Source organism: Pelophylax lessonae, assembly GCF_965119305.1.
Source record: "Pelophylax lessonae genome assembly, chromosome: 1".
Lineage (NCBI taxonomy): Eukaryota > Metazoa > Chordata > Amphibia > Anura > Ranidae > Pelophylax > Pelophylax lessonae.
The window spans coordinates 841,413,818-841,430,273 of NC_138768.1; the positions used below are offsets into that span (position 1 = coordinate 841,413,818).

General features: G+C 44.8%; 1 protein-coding gene across 1 annotated transcript in view; it reads right to left on the reverse strand.

Moving 5' to 3' along the window:
* The window catches only part of ATRN (attractin), a 444,499-nt gene that overhangs the window by 234,232 nt on the left and 193,811 nt on the right, over positions 1-16,456 (reverse strand). The window contains exons 7-10 of the mRNA XM_082258667.1: positions 13,140-13,230; positions 10,893-11,136; positions 5,869-6,052; positions 4,780-4,934 (exon numbers count right to left, since the gene is read on the reverse strand). Of these exons, the coding sequence (XP_082114793.1) occupies positions 4,780-4,934; positions 5,869-6,052; positions 10,893-11,136; positions 13,140-13,230 (674 nt within the window). The remainder of the gene's footprint in view (positions 1-4,779; positions 4,935-5,868; positions 6,053-10,892; positions 11,137-13,139; positions 13,231-16,456) is intronic.

Genomic DNA, 16,456 nt, shown 5'->3' on the forward strand with positions numbered 1-16,456 from the left:
GCCCCCTAACAGGGAAAGGAGGAACCTGACCCTTAATTGAATAGGCCTGCACCACCGTTTGCCTGATCCATCTGGAAATGGTTGCAGCAGATGCAGCCTGCCCCCTTACCAGGGCCATCCTTAAGGATAAACAAGAAAACTGATTTCCAAATAGACTCAGTCGCCATCAAGTACACCCTGATGGCTCGAATCATATCCAAAGAATGCAAGGCGACCTCCTTTTGTTGCTTTGGCTTGGGACATAACGAAAGCAACACAATGTCCTCATTCAAGTGAAACTTCGAAACTACCTTCAGAAGAAACGGTTGACATGGGAAGAACCACTTTGTCCCTATGAACCACCAGATAAGGCGAGCGACAGGACAATGCAGCCAACTCCGAGACCCTGCACGCAGAAGTAATAGCCATCAAGAAATTCACTTCCTGTGACAAGGTAAAGTAAAGGAATTTCATGCATATTCTCAAAAGGCGGTCTTCGAAGGACCGACAGTACCAGGTTAAGGTCCCACGGAGGCACCAGTGACCGCACCGGCGGGGCCAGGTGGTGAACCCCCTGCACAAAAGTGTGAACTAAGGAATTCGCAGCCAACGGTCTTTGGAAGAAAATTGCCAAAGCTGAAATCTGGCCCTCAATGGTGCCCAGAGCCAAACGCTGATCTACACCTCTTTGGAGAAACTCCAATAGACGTGATACTGAAAAGGAACGGGGGGAAACCCCCTTAGACTCACACCAAGTAATATACGATTTCCAAACCTAATGGTAAATCTTCCGAGAAGTAGATTTCCTAGCTTTCAACAGAGTAGGGATCACCAATTCCGGCAACCCCCTATCCTTCAGCCCCTGGCTTTCAATAGCCAAACTGTTAAAGCCAACGACCGTAAAGCAGGATGGAAGATTGGTCCTTGAGACAGAAGATCTTCTGGCAGGAAGCCGCCAAGGGGCATCGGCTACCAGTCTTACCAGACCCGCGTACCAGGACCGAGGAGGCCAGTCTGGGGGCCACCTGAATCACTGGAATCCCTTCTGCCTCGATTTTGCGCAGTAGTCTTGGCAGAAGTTGTATTGGAGAGAAGGCATAAATTAGACGATACCGACCCCAGGGGGTCACTAGTGCGTCTGCCAGAGGATCCCAAGGTCTTGCCACAAATCTCGGAACCTTCTGGTTGAGACAACAGACTAACAGGTCCACATCGGGGGTCCCCCACCGGAGACACAGTTGTTGAAATACTTCCAGGTGAAGGGACCATAAGCCCAGACAGTGCCTGACGACTAAGGTAGTCAGTCCACCTGCCAATTTTACACCCCTGGAATGTGCACAGCAGAGCGCTGGAGCAAAGCATTCTGCCCACCGTAGAACGCCACTTCTTTGGCCACCAGGGCACTTCTTGTGCCCCCTTGGTGATTGATATATGCCGCAGCCGTGGCATTGTCCGATTGAATCCTCACCGGACACACCTGCATACGATCCATCCACTGGGACAGACAAAGCCTGATCGTGCAAATTTTCAGGATGTTGATCGGCAGCCTGGACTCCTCCCTGGACCAGAACCCCTGGGCTGATGTCGTGCCCAGGACCCCTCCCCACCCAGACAGGCAGGCTGGTGTCTGTTGTAACCACTGTCCAGGACAGGGGAAGAAAGGATTTTCCTTCTTGAAGCACTGGGGAGCGGAGCCACCAAAGTAGCGACCGTCTCGCGCCCTGACCCAACAGGATTAAATTGCCCAGAGACTGTGGATCCTTGTCCCATTTGGTTAGAATTTCCTTTTGCAAAGCCTGGTATGGAACTGGGCGAATGGAACAGCTTAGAAAGTGGAAACCATCAGGCCCAGCACCTGCAAACAGGTTCTAAGAGACGACCGATGGTTGTACAACAGGAGCCGAATCGAATGCTGCAATTTTTTGATCTTTGTTTCCGGAAGGAACACTCGGGCTGAGGCTGAATCCAGAGTCAGCCCCAGGAAGTCCAAGTTGGTGGATGGAGTCAAAGCTGACTTTTGAAAATTCAGAGCCTGCCAAACTCCCGCAGAGTCCTCACTGTGATGTCCAGATCCTCCTGCAGGACAGATGACGATTCCGCTCTCAGCAAATTGCCCAGGTTTGATCGGCTGTGGTAAAACCGTGGAATAGATTGATTTTTTGCTGATCTAGTAATGCCTTAATTTGACATGGGCAGGTGTGCCTGGTTAGACTGCATAATGATTTTCAGTGCTAATCACTGATGTGTATATATATATATATATATATATATATGCATATTTGTCCATTATTTCAGCTATGACTAAGCACCAGTCTTGGTGCGAAACGTGTTAGCTGTTCTCTGTTATTTCCGCTGTGGTATATTCATCTTTTTATTTTTCATCTTTGAATAAATGTGATCGTTTCAGAGTGCTGCCATCCAGTACATTTTTTCCACATGCTCCTGTTACAACCAGGGCGTGCACCCGAACTATCCCTCAGAGGTAGGAGCTTGAAACGGAGGTGTTTTTATCCTTGAGCACTACATTACTCAGATCGTCCAGGTACCCCAGTACCAAAATCCCCGCTGTCTGAGCAAGGCTAACACTGGAGCCAACACCTTTGTGAATACTCGAGGAGTGGAAGCGAGACCAAAGGGGCAACGCCACAAATTGATAGTACTCCTCGCCTATGGCAAAACGTAGAAAACGCTGATGCCTGAAGTAGATCGGGACATGAAGGTAAGTGTCCTTGATGTCGATGGAGGCAAGTCCCTCCAGTGGGACCCTGTCGCGGCCCACCTAGAGCGAAGCTGAGGCCTGCACGCGCTCGCTGGCCAGACTGGGATGACCGTAAGGATCTAGGATATCCAGTGCATCACCCAGTCAGGCAGTAGATTGTAGTTTTCACAGGAACAACTTGATTGTAGAAAGAAAAGAAAAAAATAAAAGAAAAAATTCAGTTTAAAAAGGAAAAAAAGTGTCAGGACCAGAGATCCCAACAAGGAGCTAGGTCCTTACTCCTGACTAGGCCGAAAAAACTGAGATCCTAGAGCAGAAGGTGGAGTATACCACCTGGGACTGCCCCATAGGCGTAGTTAAGCTTTGTTAAAGAGGTTGTAAACCCATTAAAACATTTTTTTTTTTTTTTTCCCCCAACCTGAAAGAGAAACACATAATGAGCTAGTATGCATCGCATACTAACTCATTATGAAATACGTACCTTAGAACGAGCCCCCGCCGTGCCGCCCGCTTACCTGTATGACGGGCGACATGTTCAGTCGCCCATCTTCCGGGATCGCGGCATCCGGCCATCTGATTGGCCGGACCCGCGATTACGTCACTCCCGCGCATGCGCGCAGGAGCCGACGGTCACGGCACAGGGCTCTGAAGGAACGGCACCAGCGGCCGTTCCTTCAGAGCGCATGCGCTAGTGATGTCACTGGCTGCATTAAAGCTAAATATCTCCTAAACGGTACATGTTTAGGAGATATTTACAGTACCTATAGGTAAGCCTTATCATATAGGCTTACCTATAGGTAAAAGTTGCAGAGGAGGGTTTACTTCCCATTTAACTTTTGTTAACCCTTTTCCGCTTAGTGTCCTACTCCTAGGAAGAGCGGCATAACCCATCCATCTAATGAAGATATGAAGCTGTGCCTGTCAATGAACGAAAGAGAAAATAATTTTAGGCCTGAAGATTACATAAAAGCCTCCAAAACATTATACATTTTCTGAAAACAGACAGACACTCTAGAGAACAAAATAGTGGTAGTTCCAATCTATCCAATGAGGACCCAGGACAGCAGCTGGTGCTGCTGGGCTCATGCTCTTCCCTGGAATGTTCGGGTTTAGGTAATAACAATGGGGGGGTCTGGGGGGCAGCTACAACCAAGAAGGTTTTTCACCCTAATGCATAGAACGCATTAAGGTGAAAAACCTTGACTTTACAACTCCTTTAATGCATTCTTTGCATTAAAATGCAAAAGCCTTCTGGGTGTAGCAGCCTCCCCAGCACCAACTAATACTTACCTGAGGTCCATCTCTGTCCACGAGTCCCTCGGTCGTCTGGGACTCTCCCTCCTGATTGACTGGGACACAGTTAGCCAATCAGGAGAGACGGAGTGGGGCCGAACCACAGCTCTGTGCCTGAATGGACACACTGAGCTGCAGCTCGGCTCAAGTGCCCCCATAGCAAGCTACTTGCTGTGGGTGCACTCGACAGGAGGGAGGGGCTAGGAGCAGCAACGAGGGACCCGAGAAGAGGAGGATCCAGGCTGATCTGTGCAAAACCAACTGCACAAAGGAGGTAAAGTATAACATGGTTGTTATTTAAAAAAAAAAAAAAAAAAAAACAGACTATACAATCACATTAGCAGAACAAAGGTAGCTTTAACATGTACTCATCAAGAGTTCCCATCCTTCTTGCCCAGCTCCTCCATTCATAGAAGATGTACTACAGCTACTATGAATTTAAACAGGATTTATGATTTGAGGATATGCTGATAATTGAAAGGTCTGCCCCCTCCATTCATAGACCTTATTTCATTTTTGCTGCTCCTACTGTTATCATCCTGTCAATTTTGAGAACCTGTACTGGCAACAAAGGTATTCACTGGACATAGGGGTGTTTGCAGGGTTAGGGAGTGCTAAGACCTACATTCAGGAAAGCGGAGCATTTGGTAATCATTCTACCATCAGAGAGATACAGCATACTGTCAGAGGGGCATAGGGCCTGTAACTAGACATATGGGTACTATATCCATTAGACAAATATCAGGAAAACTATAAAAAATTGCTTTTTTTCAGAATAGAAATCTCACCAATGTCATAGGCCATAAAGTCAGCAGAAAAACACTTCGCCCCCTGGCTCATTGACGTGTCGTTGTGGGTGTTCCCGCCAAACACCAGCATGGTCCCGCTAATGATCACTGCCGTGTGCAGGTAACGGAAATGTTTGCTGTCCCTTAAGATTTTCCTAGAAACAAGAGAACAACAATAAATGTTAAGGCCTAAATTGCAATAGCATGACCCCCTGCAAAGTGAGCACCTCAATGGCAATGTTAAAGTTCTCTGTAAATTTGAAATCTGGTCTCTGCAGGCCTTAATTTAATTCTTTGGATCAACTGACCCTTGATTGGCCCAGAAGCTGACGTAGGCGATACTGTGCATGCCTCGTTCATGTAAACAAAAATTAAACAAAAATTTTGCAACTTGAAAACTCCAACAAGCAAAAGGGAGAATATAATCGTCATTAATTATCAGCCAAAATTCAAGCCATGAGCAGCCCTGCAAGAATCGAACATTACGCTTCAAACGGAAAATTATCAGCCAAACACTTAAAGCTATAGCAGTCTCGGGAGCCGTCATTAGTGCAGATGGGAGAATTTCGTGATTTTCTCTTCCCCTCTTGTGGGCGGAAAGGCCAAAATTTGAGTCGCTTATGTCAGCCTTAAATTGGACAGAGTTTTGAAAAAAAACACAGCAGTAGCAATTAATTCAACAGAATCCTCTCAAAATGACATGACCCTTGCCTTTTTTTCCCTATTTTTTTTTATTATCTAGTTTTCTCCCCACCCCACCGTTTTAGGGAGACCTCCAGCAGTCTAACACTTTAGGGTTTACATTGCTGCTTTTCTCTTTGTGGATTTCTTTAATATGCTCGATGCTATACATGTATTTTACTGAACCTGGTCATGTTTAATGCTGAACTGTTAGATCTTCCTGTTGTACCTCTAGTTGTATATGTTACGTTATCCAGTACTAAGGTATCGGTAACGGTACCTTATGGTGAATAAATATAGTATTGAAATAAAAATATGACATTACCCTTTTTTCCCCTTTATATATTGCCAAACAGCAGCTGCCAAAAGTGCTTTCCAGGACTCAAGACTCACAGGCTATACACCTACCATTTACGGGTGTCCACTTCATATTTGTACAGGTCATCAGCCAGTCTGTACTTATTGGCAGTAAAAGCTTTATAGCCCCCATGGATGTAGATGGATCTGGTGGTTTCATCATAAACACTGCTGTGACCATATCCTCCTTGGGCTAGACCACCCTGAGTCTCCACTATGTCCCAGGTGTTCGTGGCTGAGAGAAAGACAAAGGGTTACACATTGCATCCCAACAGCTTAAAAGGAAAACAAAAAAAAATATTATATATATATATATATATATATATATATATATATATATATATATATATATATATATATATAACACACACACAAACATACATACTGTATACCGGCTAGGAAAAACAAAAGACATCCGGATTGCCGCAATCCAATACGGTCCACTTTATTGTACTTGTGAAGAATACATCAAGTGGTTTTGATTAAGCACTGATAGCGTGAATCATGTCAGCCTTTTATTCCTCTTTGTGTCAGTGACAGCCTGATGTATTTGTCTTCACAAACACAATAAAGTGGATTGTATTGGAGTGCAGCCATCCGAATGTCTTATCTTGTTCCTAGTGCAGCCTGCAAGATAGGTTGGCACCCAAATAGATGTATGGGGTGTGCTTAAGACGAGTATTACAAATACTATTACTACTTTTACTATTAGGGCACAGTACCTGTGCAGGCATCCAGCGCAAGAGCAGAGTCCTGAATCGGCTCTCGGGTGCTGGCGCCACCATCTTGCCTAAGGGAAACCAGCAGTAAGCTTTGCCGAAGCCAGAGCCGGTTTCCTCCAGTGCATGCACAAATAGGCTGGCAGCAGGGGGAAGGAGCCGTGGCGAAGTGAGCCAGAAGTGGGTACCTGTCAAAACCAGGTACCCACTCTTCCCCCTCCCCCCAAAAAAGGTGCCAAATGAAGCAGCGGAGGGAGGCAGACAATCGGAGCTCTGCTTTAATGAAAGGACCAGTCTGGAGCAGCTTTTTCTTGCTTGCCAGTTGCACTTAATGTATTTTGTCAGCCAGCCCACCACCTAACTGAATGGTGTGTGTGTGTGTGTCTCCATGATGAACTGATATTTTATCTCAGTTATTTGTGCATGCAAAAAAGCACTGCAGGGCTGCTGAGGGTTCTGCCTCAGCCATCCACCCATTCCTAAGACAGAAATGCTTGAAATTGCTAAGAAGCTCCAAGTACCCCTTCAATAGCCCCCCTAGTAGAATGTAATTTCCGATCTTCAACAAGGTTATGTTGTTTTTTAGCAATTTCAAGTTAACTTAATTTATAAAAAAAATGAAAAACAGAATGACAGCTTTGCCATTTCCTGTTCTTTGTCAACAAATTGGAGAAATCGGCAGGTCATAAATTGGCTGCAACAAGCAATAAATCATGTCAGCATTCCTGGATAAATCAGAATTTCTGTAGCAGGAACCATCAGTTCTGGGAAAACCCATCTACAATGGATGGATTCCGGGAAATGACAGAACCAAGCCCATTTTTCAGTGAAGCAATATTTATAGTATGTCATATGAGCTTCAAACCGCATAAAGCAGTCAGTATAAACCTCTAAGTGAAATTTGTCATTTTTTAGATTAGAAAACAGCAACAAACACTCAACAAAATGTACTAAGAAAGAATGGTCTTAGACCATAATGAACCTATATGAATAAAAATAAAAATAGGTTTGATTACTATGTAGCAACACAGGCAGATTCATTCTAGCCCTCATAGTTAGGGCAAGAGGTAGTTCACACTGATCCGACTTGTCAGGCGACTTGGTCGCCTGACAAGTAGCGCTCCATGCTGTGCAATGGAACAGTTCTAATCAGAGCGACTCAAGTCGCTCCGACTTAGAAAAAGGTTTCTGCACTATTTTTTGTAAAGTCGGAGCGACTTGCATTGACTTCCATTATGTGAAGTCGTTGCAAGCCGCGCCTTCATTAGTCGCCCAAAGTCGGGGTGACTTCGAGTCGGATCAGTGTGAACCGACACTACGGCTACATGTACACTGGAACTCTCCTAGACTGGCGGAAGGGGCGGAGACCAGACCAGTCGCCAAGCACAATGGGAGAGAGCATAAGTGAGCTGTCTTTATTACAGGAAGCTCCTGCACAGAGGGAAAGCTTCACACTGGATTACTGCACAGATCTGGAAGAAATACACATAGCACACCAAGATTCAAGGAAGAATACACATGAGGAATGTACATTATTTGCTTATCCTTGCTTTAAAGAGTAACTCCATTTTTGTTGAGAAAAAAACATTCCCCTCTGGGTGATCTGTGCACATTGCAGTGATTTTGACAAACTTTATGGCAGATTCCTATCTTTTGTTATTCTGAAGGAATAGCTGTTTGTGTCCTGAGTGAATGTGACTAATTTTGCAATGAACAATCCGCTGCTGTACTTGCAGGGCTCTAATGGAGGAAATTTGCAGGGTTTGCACCCATTTAGATTTGATTTACCTTTTGGAATATCTTATCAAAAATAACATTTTTGTTACAGGAGATGCCCAAAATATGACTTGTATTTTAGTGCAAACTTCTGGGAAAATCAGTGAGCCAATCACACAAGCAGGAAATTACATTTTGGGGGCTTCCCTACACCATCTGTGTACAGAATGCCTCCAGGTAGCCATAGTGCATTCATTTTATAAAATTATTTTTAATAACATTCAATTACAATATGACTTGTGGCGCAATTGTATATGCAGTATTTTGTTTTCTTTACCCCATTAAAGTGGAGTTACCCTTTAAGGCACACCCATCCAACTGTATTATGGTTAGCCCTCTCTTTAAAAGCTAAAATTGCTGGAAGATTCACCTTAAACATGACATTTTATCGCCATGATTTTTTTTGTTTACTTGCTACGTACCTTTGAGCTTGATAGAAAAATGGACAAGTCTAGGGAATTGGTTTTCTAGCACAGCCCCCTCCCTCCACGCATGTCATAGCTCTCTCTTCTTGTAGGAGTGTGCAATTAAAGCGGAGTTCCGGCCTCAAATACCTTTAACTAAAAATACCCCTATAATACTAATCCATCGCCCTTTACAGAACCGCTATTCTCATACCTACACGGGATTGGATTTTAGTCAAAATCGTACTTTTAAAAACGTTGTCTGGGCGCGGCCATCTTGGATGTGGGCATCTGAAGCTGCAGTGTAATCTGCTGTGTCCTCCTTCCTTATTCCAGGGAGTGTTCTGGGAGTTCTTCCTGATTCCAGCCTCCTGGGAGTGATGACAAACAGCTCCCAGGATGCAATGCAAAGGCGGAAGTGATGTCAGTGGCCGTGGCCACAGAGGGGGGGAGAAGGAGGAAGTACAATCAAAAATGCCCTAAAAATAAGGTAAGGGACCCCCGAAAAAAATTGAAAATGCCCAATTGTTGATCAGCATAGCGAGCACTCCAGGAATCACTAGATTCGCAAATTAGGCCGGAACTCCACTTTAAAGTCTGTGCTGCCCGAGCTGCTCCACCTCTTTGTTCACCTCCCTACATAACCTATTAAAGTAGCTGCTGGGGATGCAAAGGACTACTACTGTCACTTGGGTGACAGCTCTAAAGAATGATCTTGGGACAGGGTTTCTTTAACACTAAAGCTGGCCATTTCTTTCACTTAACCAGCAGGGGTTTCTTCCATTAACACAAAATGTATGGAAGAATGGCATACCACTGCATTTTAAATGAGTTCCAGCTCAATAATCAGCACAACTCATGCACCTTGATGATTGGAGAGCTCTAACTCTGCAGGAATGTGTTGGAAATCTACAAGCAGATCCCACTTTCCCAGCAGCACAGTGCAGGACACAGGATTTTCCATTCTCACTGGGGGCCTGCTTTAGAAAGAAAATTAAATAGTAAGAAACTGAGAACTCATCATTGCTTTTCCCACTGAATTCATACAAAGCATTTCCCCTGAAAGTCAATTGGACTTTAACCACTTGACGACTGCTCACTGTGCCTCTACTGCGGCACAGTGGCTCGTTATCGTCCAGCGACGTAGTACTACGTCGCTGGACTCCTCCCCTTGTGGGCAGCGCTCTCGCGCCGCCGGAGGCTCGCTCCCGCTGTATTCATTCACAGCGGGAGTCGGGCCAGGGGAGGAGCAGCGGCGATCGCCGCTGCTCTTCCCCGATCGGCGGGGAATCGAGTTTGGAGATCCGCCCGCCTGTGTAAACAGAGCGGGCGGATCTCCTCAGTGACAAACAGTGACAGATTGCAGGGTTCAGCATAGCTGAACATGCGATCTGTCCTTGTGTCACTCAGTCACCTCCCCCCACACACGTTAGTAAGCACCAGGCATACATTAACCCCTCCCTCTAAAAAAAAAATTAACCCCTTCCCTGCCAGTGTCATTTTTACAGTAACAGTGCATATTTATAGCACTGATTACTAAAGAAATGTCACTGGTACCCCCAAAAGTGTCAAAAATGTCAGTCAAGGGTCCGATCTGTCTGCCGCAATGTCGCAGTCCCGCAAAAAAAAAAAAAATCACAGATCGCCGCCATTACTCGTTAAAAAAAAAAACACCCAAAATGACAGAAATCTTTCCCTTAGTTAGTAAACGCAATAACTTTTGCGCAAACCAATCAAAATACGCTTATTGTGATTTTTTTTTACCAAACATAGGTAGCAGAAAACAAATTGGCCAAAAATTAAAAAAAAAAAAAAATTAGATTTTTACATTTTTCTGGGGGGAAATTTCATATAAAAAACGTGAAAAATATTGTTATTTTTTCAAAATTTACGCAATTTTTTTATTTATAGCGCAAAAAGTAAAAATCGCACAGGTGATCAAATACCACCAAAAGAAAGCTCTGTTTGTGGGGAAAAAAAAAGGACATAAATTTTGTTTGGGTACGGCGTCGCACGACCGCGCAATTGTCAGTTAAAGTCGCACAGCGCCAAATCGCAAAAAGTGGCCTGGACGTAAGACAGCAAAATCCTCCGGTGGTAAAGTGGTTAAAGAGCCAAGCTGAGGCATTTCATCAGTTCCTACGGTCATAAACAAAAGTCTGCTGTCACCACCTACCAAAGGTGTATTGCTGAATGCTGCTGATGTAGCCATACAGGGGACAGTGGCCGAAGAACACCAGCATGACAAGACCACTGTTATTTGGATTTACTATGTGAGCGGAATGGCCGACCACGGCGTACTGTTCTTTGATGTTCGGAAAAAGCTGAACCCACGACTCATTGTAGACGTGAAACACCCAGAGCTGGTTGGTGACGTTCCCTGTGGCATCTATTTTACCACCATACATGTACAACTTGTCCTACAAAGAAAAGAAAAAATAAAAAGTTTGGTTGGTGGGATAATCTAATACCTGTGAAAATATTTAGTGCTGTATGACTTTATAGGAAACCAAAGTAGTTATATGACTCATCTTACACATGGTGTTACACAACCATCTATCCGTTTAATATCATCCAAATTCCATTTCTATCCATTAAGGAAGCCTTTCTCAACCTTTTCAACACAGAGGAGCCCTTGAAAAAAGGTACCAGTCTCAGGGAACCCCTGCGAAGAGGTCTATATTTACAGCTCACGATACATTAGTATGATGGTCAGTGGGAAGATTGCTCCTTACACTTGTGGTTAGTGGAAAGAATTACCCCTTTACAGATGGCTAAAAACATCAATGATGTCAGTGAGAACTTATCTGAGAGGCAGAAATTGCTCAAAGAAGCCCTAGCGACCTCTGGAGGAACCCTAGAGTTCCGTGGAACCCTGGTTGAGAAACCCTGCATAAGGGTGCATTAAAACCCAAATCATCAAAACCTCACGTCAAAACATGCTATATAATATAGTGTTCATACCCACTCATCCACTAGAGCAGTGATGGCGAACCATGGCACCCTAGATCAGTGGTCCTCAACTCCGGTCCTCAGGGCCCACTAACAGGCCAGATTTTAAGTATTACCTTGGGAAGATGCAGACTAGAGTACTGCAATCACTGAGCAGCAAATGATATCACCTGGGATGTATTTCAGTTATCTTGCAAACCTGGCCTGTTAGTGGGCCCTGAGGACCAGGGTTGAGGACCACTGCCCTAGATGATTTGGAACTACAATTCCCATGGTGCTCAACTAAACTGCAGAGCATGCTGAGCATCATGGGAAATTTAGTTCCAAAAAATCTGAGGTACCAAGGTTTGCCATCACTGCACTAGAGCAATTGTTTTCTGTAGACTGCAACAATCCTGGTTGATGTGCTGTTCACTGTCCCTCCCTCCATGTCTGTGTTCCCCCTGCAGCCTGAGATTGTGTAGACAAGCTGTTGACATTTACTGAGCATGCTCCAGTCTCCGTTCCCTTCTAAGCTGTTGATTTGCTCCTTTTTCTTATCTGTGCAGTCCATGTGACTATGCAGTGATGGCGAACCTTGGCACCCCAGATGTTTTGGAACATTTCCCATGATTCTCATGCACTTTGCAGTGTAGTTGAGCATCATGGGAAATATAGTTCCAAAACATCTGGGGTGCCAAGGTTCGTCATCACTGGTATAAAGCAACGCATGTGGTCATGTACACAATGACACCCCCCCCCCCTCTCCCTCCATGTCCTCATACTCCAAAATACTATGTGGGCAAGAAAGAAGATGGTTAATAGATGGAGGCTTCACTTCTCTGTCAGTCCCAGCACATACACAGGCTGGAGGGGCAAGACAGCCTGTGATTGGCAGAACCTCTTCTCTATTAACACTTGAGCGTAGTGCAGTGACAGCTGTTACAGCATGTTTTTTGTTTTTTAGTGGAGCATTTTTGGAGTGGCACCATTCATTTGAATGGGCCTCCCTCCGCTCCAAATCAGCTCATGTACCAAATCTTGGCACAGAGCGATTTTTTCTGCAATTATAACACATTTTGTCGCTCAACAATCGCGGAAAAATCGCACCGCCTTTGGGGTGCCTTTTAAGAAATGATGGCATCGTAAACACATTCCGCGTTTTTTGCTGCGCTTCTAAAATTGCGGGCAGAATCATGGCGATTACGCCTGCGATCCAATCGCTCAGGTGTGAATGGAGCCTTACAGAGCGGACAAAGAGTACTAGAAACTCCTCAGTCAGAACTTTCCCTAAGGACAGGAAAGACCTGGGAAATACAATGTGACCTCTGAACCGCAATGATTAAATACGGTACTCAGATATTTTTTTTATATTAAATTAAATACAGTGGCATGATCTTTATATAAATAGAAGGGATAATGGTAATTAAACATGGTATGTTTAGTATCACCTAAATATCTTAAGTGAAGGCAGAGAAGCCTGAGACTGTACCTTATATACTGCAAGGGAATGTCCATATCTCACAGTAATGGAGTTAACGGAGTTGTTCAGAGGAAGCCAGTCATGGGAGACGAGGTCATACCTGTACAAAACACAAACCAGTTACTGCCAAACAATGGAGTCGCATAGCAGACTTAAGGACATTCATGTGGCCCTTGCACCACTCCTGCAGCTGCAGTACACTACCCCCCCCCCCCCCCCACCACCACCACCACCCCTGAGACCCCACCTTGTCTCAGCAGTTGACAGCAGAGAAGAGGCCAGAACTTCTCCACCCCCCTCGTTGTCTCAGCAGTTGGCAGCAGTGAGAAAGACAGAACTCCTACAGATCCTGCATTCTGTGCAGCTGCAGCACCCCCTTGTCTCAGCATTCAGCTGACCCCAGCACTCCTCTGGTCCTCCTCCAGACCCTGCACTCTCTGCTTCCCAGCTCCCTCCACACTTCTTCCCGGCAGCAGCACAAGGAGTATATATATATATATATATATTCTTACAGATCTAACCGGCCCTTTGAGGGCAGCCATATTGCTGATGTGGCCCACGGCGAAATTGGGTTGGACACCCCTGGCCTACAGCATATCAGACATATCAGACATATCTGCACATACCAATCATCAGAAGTAAAGGCGGAAATATTTCTTGGATTTTTCAAGTATTACAGTAAAGCTGAACTCCAGGTTTACATTTACTTTAGTTTGTTTGAGCCAAGCTGGCCCAAATTAACTATTTCCTTTACTATTTGATGCAGCAGCTGTCAACATTCTAACTATTTGTAGCATGAGCTACATATAGTATACAGTGCTGTGTTCCATCAGTGGTTCTTCCCGTCTGCTGCTGGAACAAAATCAAGTCAGCTAAATGCTTCCTAGCCATTCACAGAAGCCCTTCCCTTTTATGACTGAATACAAGGCTTCCCTTTGAATGGCCAAGATAAGGAAATGGGAGGATGACATCACAATCTCCACCTTCGCCTCATATTCATTCATAAAAATCCCGTCTGCCCAAGAGTGCCTCCCAGCCATTCACATGAAGCTGTGTATTTTTAATAAAGTGATTATAAAGGCTAAAGGTCTTTTTTCCTTAATGCAAACTCAGCATTAAGGTAGAACTATAGCCAAAACATCTTTTTCCCCATTTTGGATACAGTAAGAGAGGGTTATAACCCTTCAGATGTTTTTTTTTTTTTTTTTTTACCATCTGTGTCCTATTGTGGAGATTTCCCTTTACTTCCTGATCCATAGCCAAAGAGGAAGTCAGAGGAGATCCCTACAAATTAAGTTGATTCCTTGGGGCCCCCCAGGTCACCAAAACTAGTGTCCCCATTGGAAGATTTCCCATCAATTACTTTCACTGATAATGGTAAACAGGACAAATAGAGAGGAAGAAGCTCCCTAATGGGGTTAAAAGGTTAAAAAAAAAGAAAGATCCGCACTGTGTGTGTCAAAAGACGCACACAAGCCCGCATGTGTGCCACTACAGAAAGCTGCTTGCTTGCAAAGAAGGGAAGAGCGGAGAGCGCTGGCAGGGGACCACAAAGGAGGAGGATCAGTACTGCTCTGTGCAAAACCAAAACCACTGCACAGAGAATGCAAGTATAACATGTTGGTTATTAAAAAAAAACAAAAAAAAACACAAACCTTCACTATAAAACTTTAATGAACATAAGGCTTCCCTTGATTGGCTGACGTGGAGACTGTGATCCCATCCTCCCACCTTTGCCTATCAGAGGAAACCAGCCCACCTCAACTTTGTTCCAGTAGTAGACGAAGTCTCCATATCACTGTCAGAACGCAGTGCTGTATACTGTATGTAGCTTATGCTACATACAGTGTATACAGCACTGAGTGCCACCATCAAATCGTAAAAAGTTTGTTTGGGCCAATTTGAAAAGTGAAAATAAACCTGGTGTTCAGCTTTAAGAGTCTGTTCACACTAAGGCGACACGACTCCTTACTACTTCGGGGGCGACTTGTGCATTACCATGCACCACGACTTCGGAGCGACTTGCAGGGACTTCACATAATGGAAGTCTATGCAAGTCGCTCCGAGGTCTCCCCGAAGTAGTACAGGACCCTTTTTCTAAGTCGGAGCGACTTGTGTCGCTCCTATTAGAACGGGTCCTGTAGCGGTCAATGGACCGCGAGGGAGCGCGACTTGTCAGGCTGACAAGTCGCCTGACAAGTCGCGCTAGTGTGGACCGGCTCTTAAGCCAAAAGCTATTAATATGTTTGCACAAAATGTCCTTTGAACCATACTGGATCTCCACAATACATCTAAGCAAAGTATAGCCCCTGATGCTGTGGATCTACAACTCTCAGCATTTTATAGCTGAAAGGATGAGTTCTTCTAAACAAGCAGCAAGGGAGTGTGAAAGAATACTAGATACCCAATAACGATGTAGTACATCAGCCAAACATAGGCTGATGTAAGAATCCAAATATTTAGCCCTAAAGGCTTAGATCACCTTTCACACTAGGTTTCATGTTACTTTGACATAAAACATGGGCATGTCGCAGTCAAAAAGCTCTCAATGCAAAAATGTACTAAATGCTAATTTTTTTTTTTTACTGTTGGTACATTTGCAAGACTATGCCTCTAAAGTGGGAGTTAACTCCCATGGAAGATTTCAACATATAGGTAGGCCTATAATAAGGCTTACCTATATGTACTGAATTATATCGCCTAAACGTCACCTGCGCATGTGCTCTGAAGGCCGTGCCATTCCTTCAGAGCCACGCCGTAAACAGCGACTCCCGCTCACATAAGTGCGAGTGACGTCATCGCCGGCTCAACCAATTTGATAGCCAAAGCCCACGAATCCAGGAAGATGACCAGGTAAGAAGAAAGCGCATTCATTGGTGACAGAGCGCCCCTGGGGGGCTGAGTTTTCAGGCAAGTCTGCCATAATGCGCTAGTATGCAATGCATACCAGCACATTTTGACTTAAACTGCGTGGGCATGATTTCTTTGCTTTTTTTTTTTCTTGGATGGGGTTTATCACCGCTTTAAGTTATCTTCTTACCTCATAAAAGATTTCGATTTAGCTTTATTTACTGTAGTCTGATTCTTCGGAGTGAGGGGCGAGAGGTCCCCTGCTACTGTCTGACCACAAACACTAAATAGGCTAGGTGGGACTTTAATTGAGACCCCAGCAGGTAGTGTCCATAGCCGACGGTCGGCTGTCTTGTAATGACAACCGATGCAGCCGAGAAGCAACCAGCCTGCACGGCCGCCGAAGAGAAGACCTGATCAAAGCCGTATTCGGCTCTGATCGGGTCTCCAAGTAAAAACTCGGAAGTGATGTCATG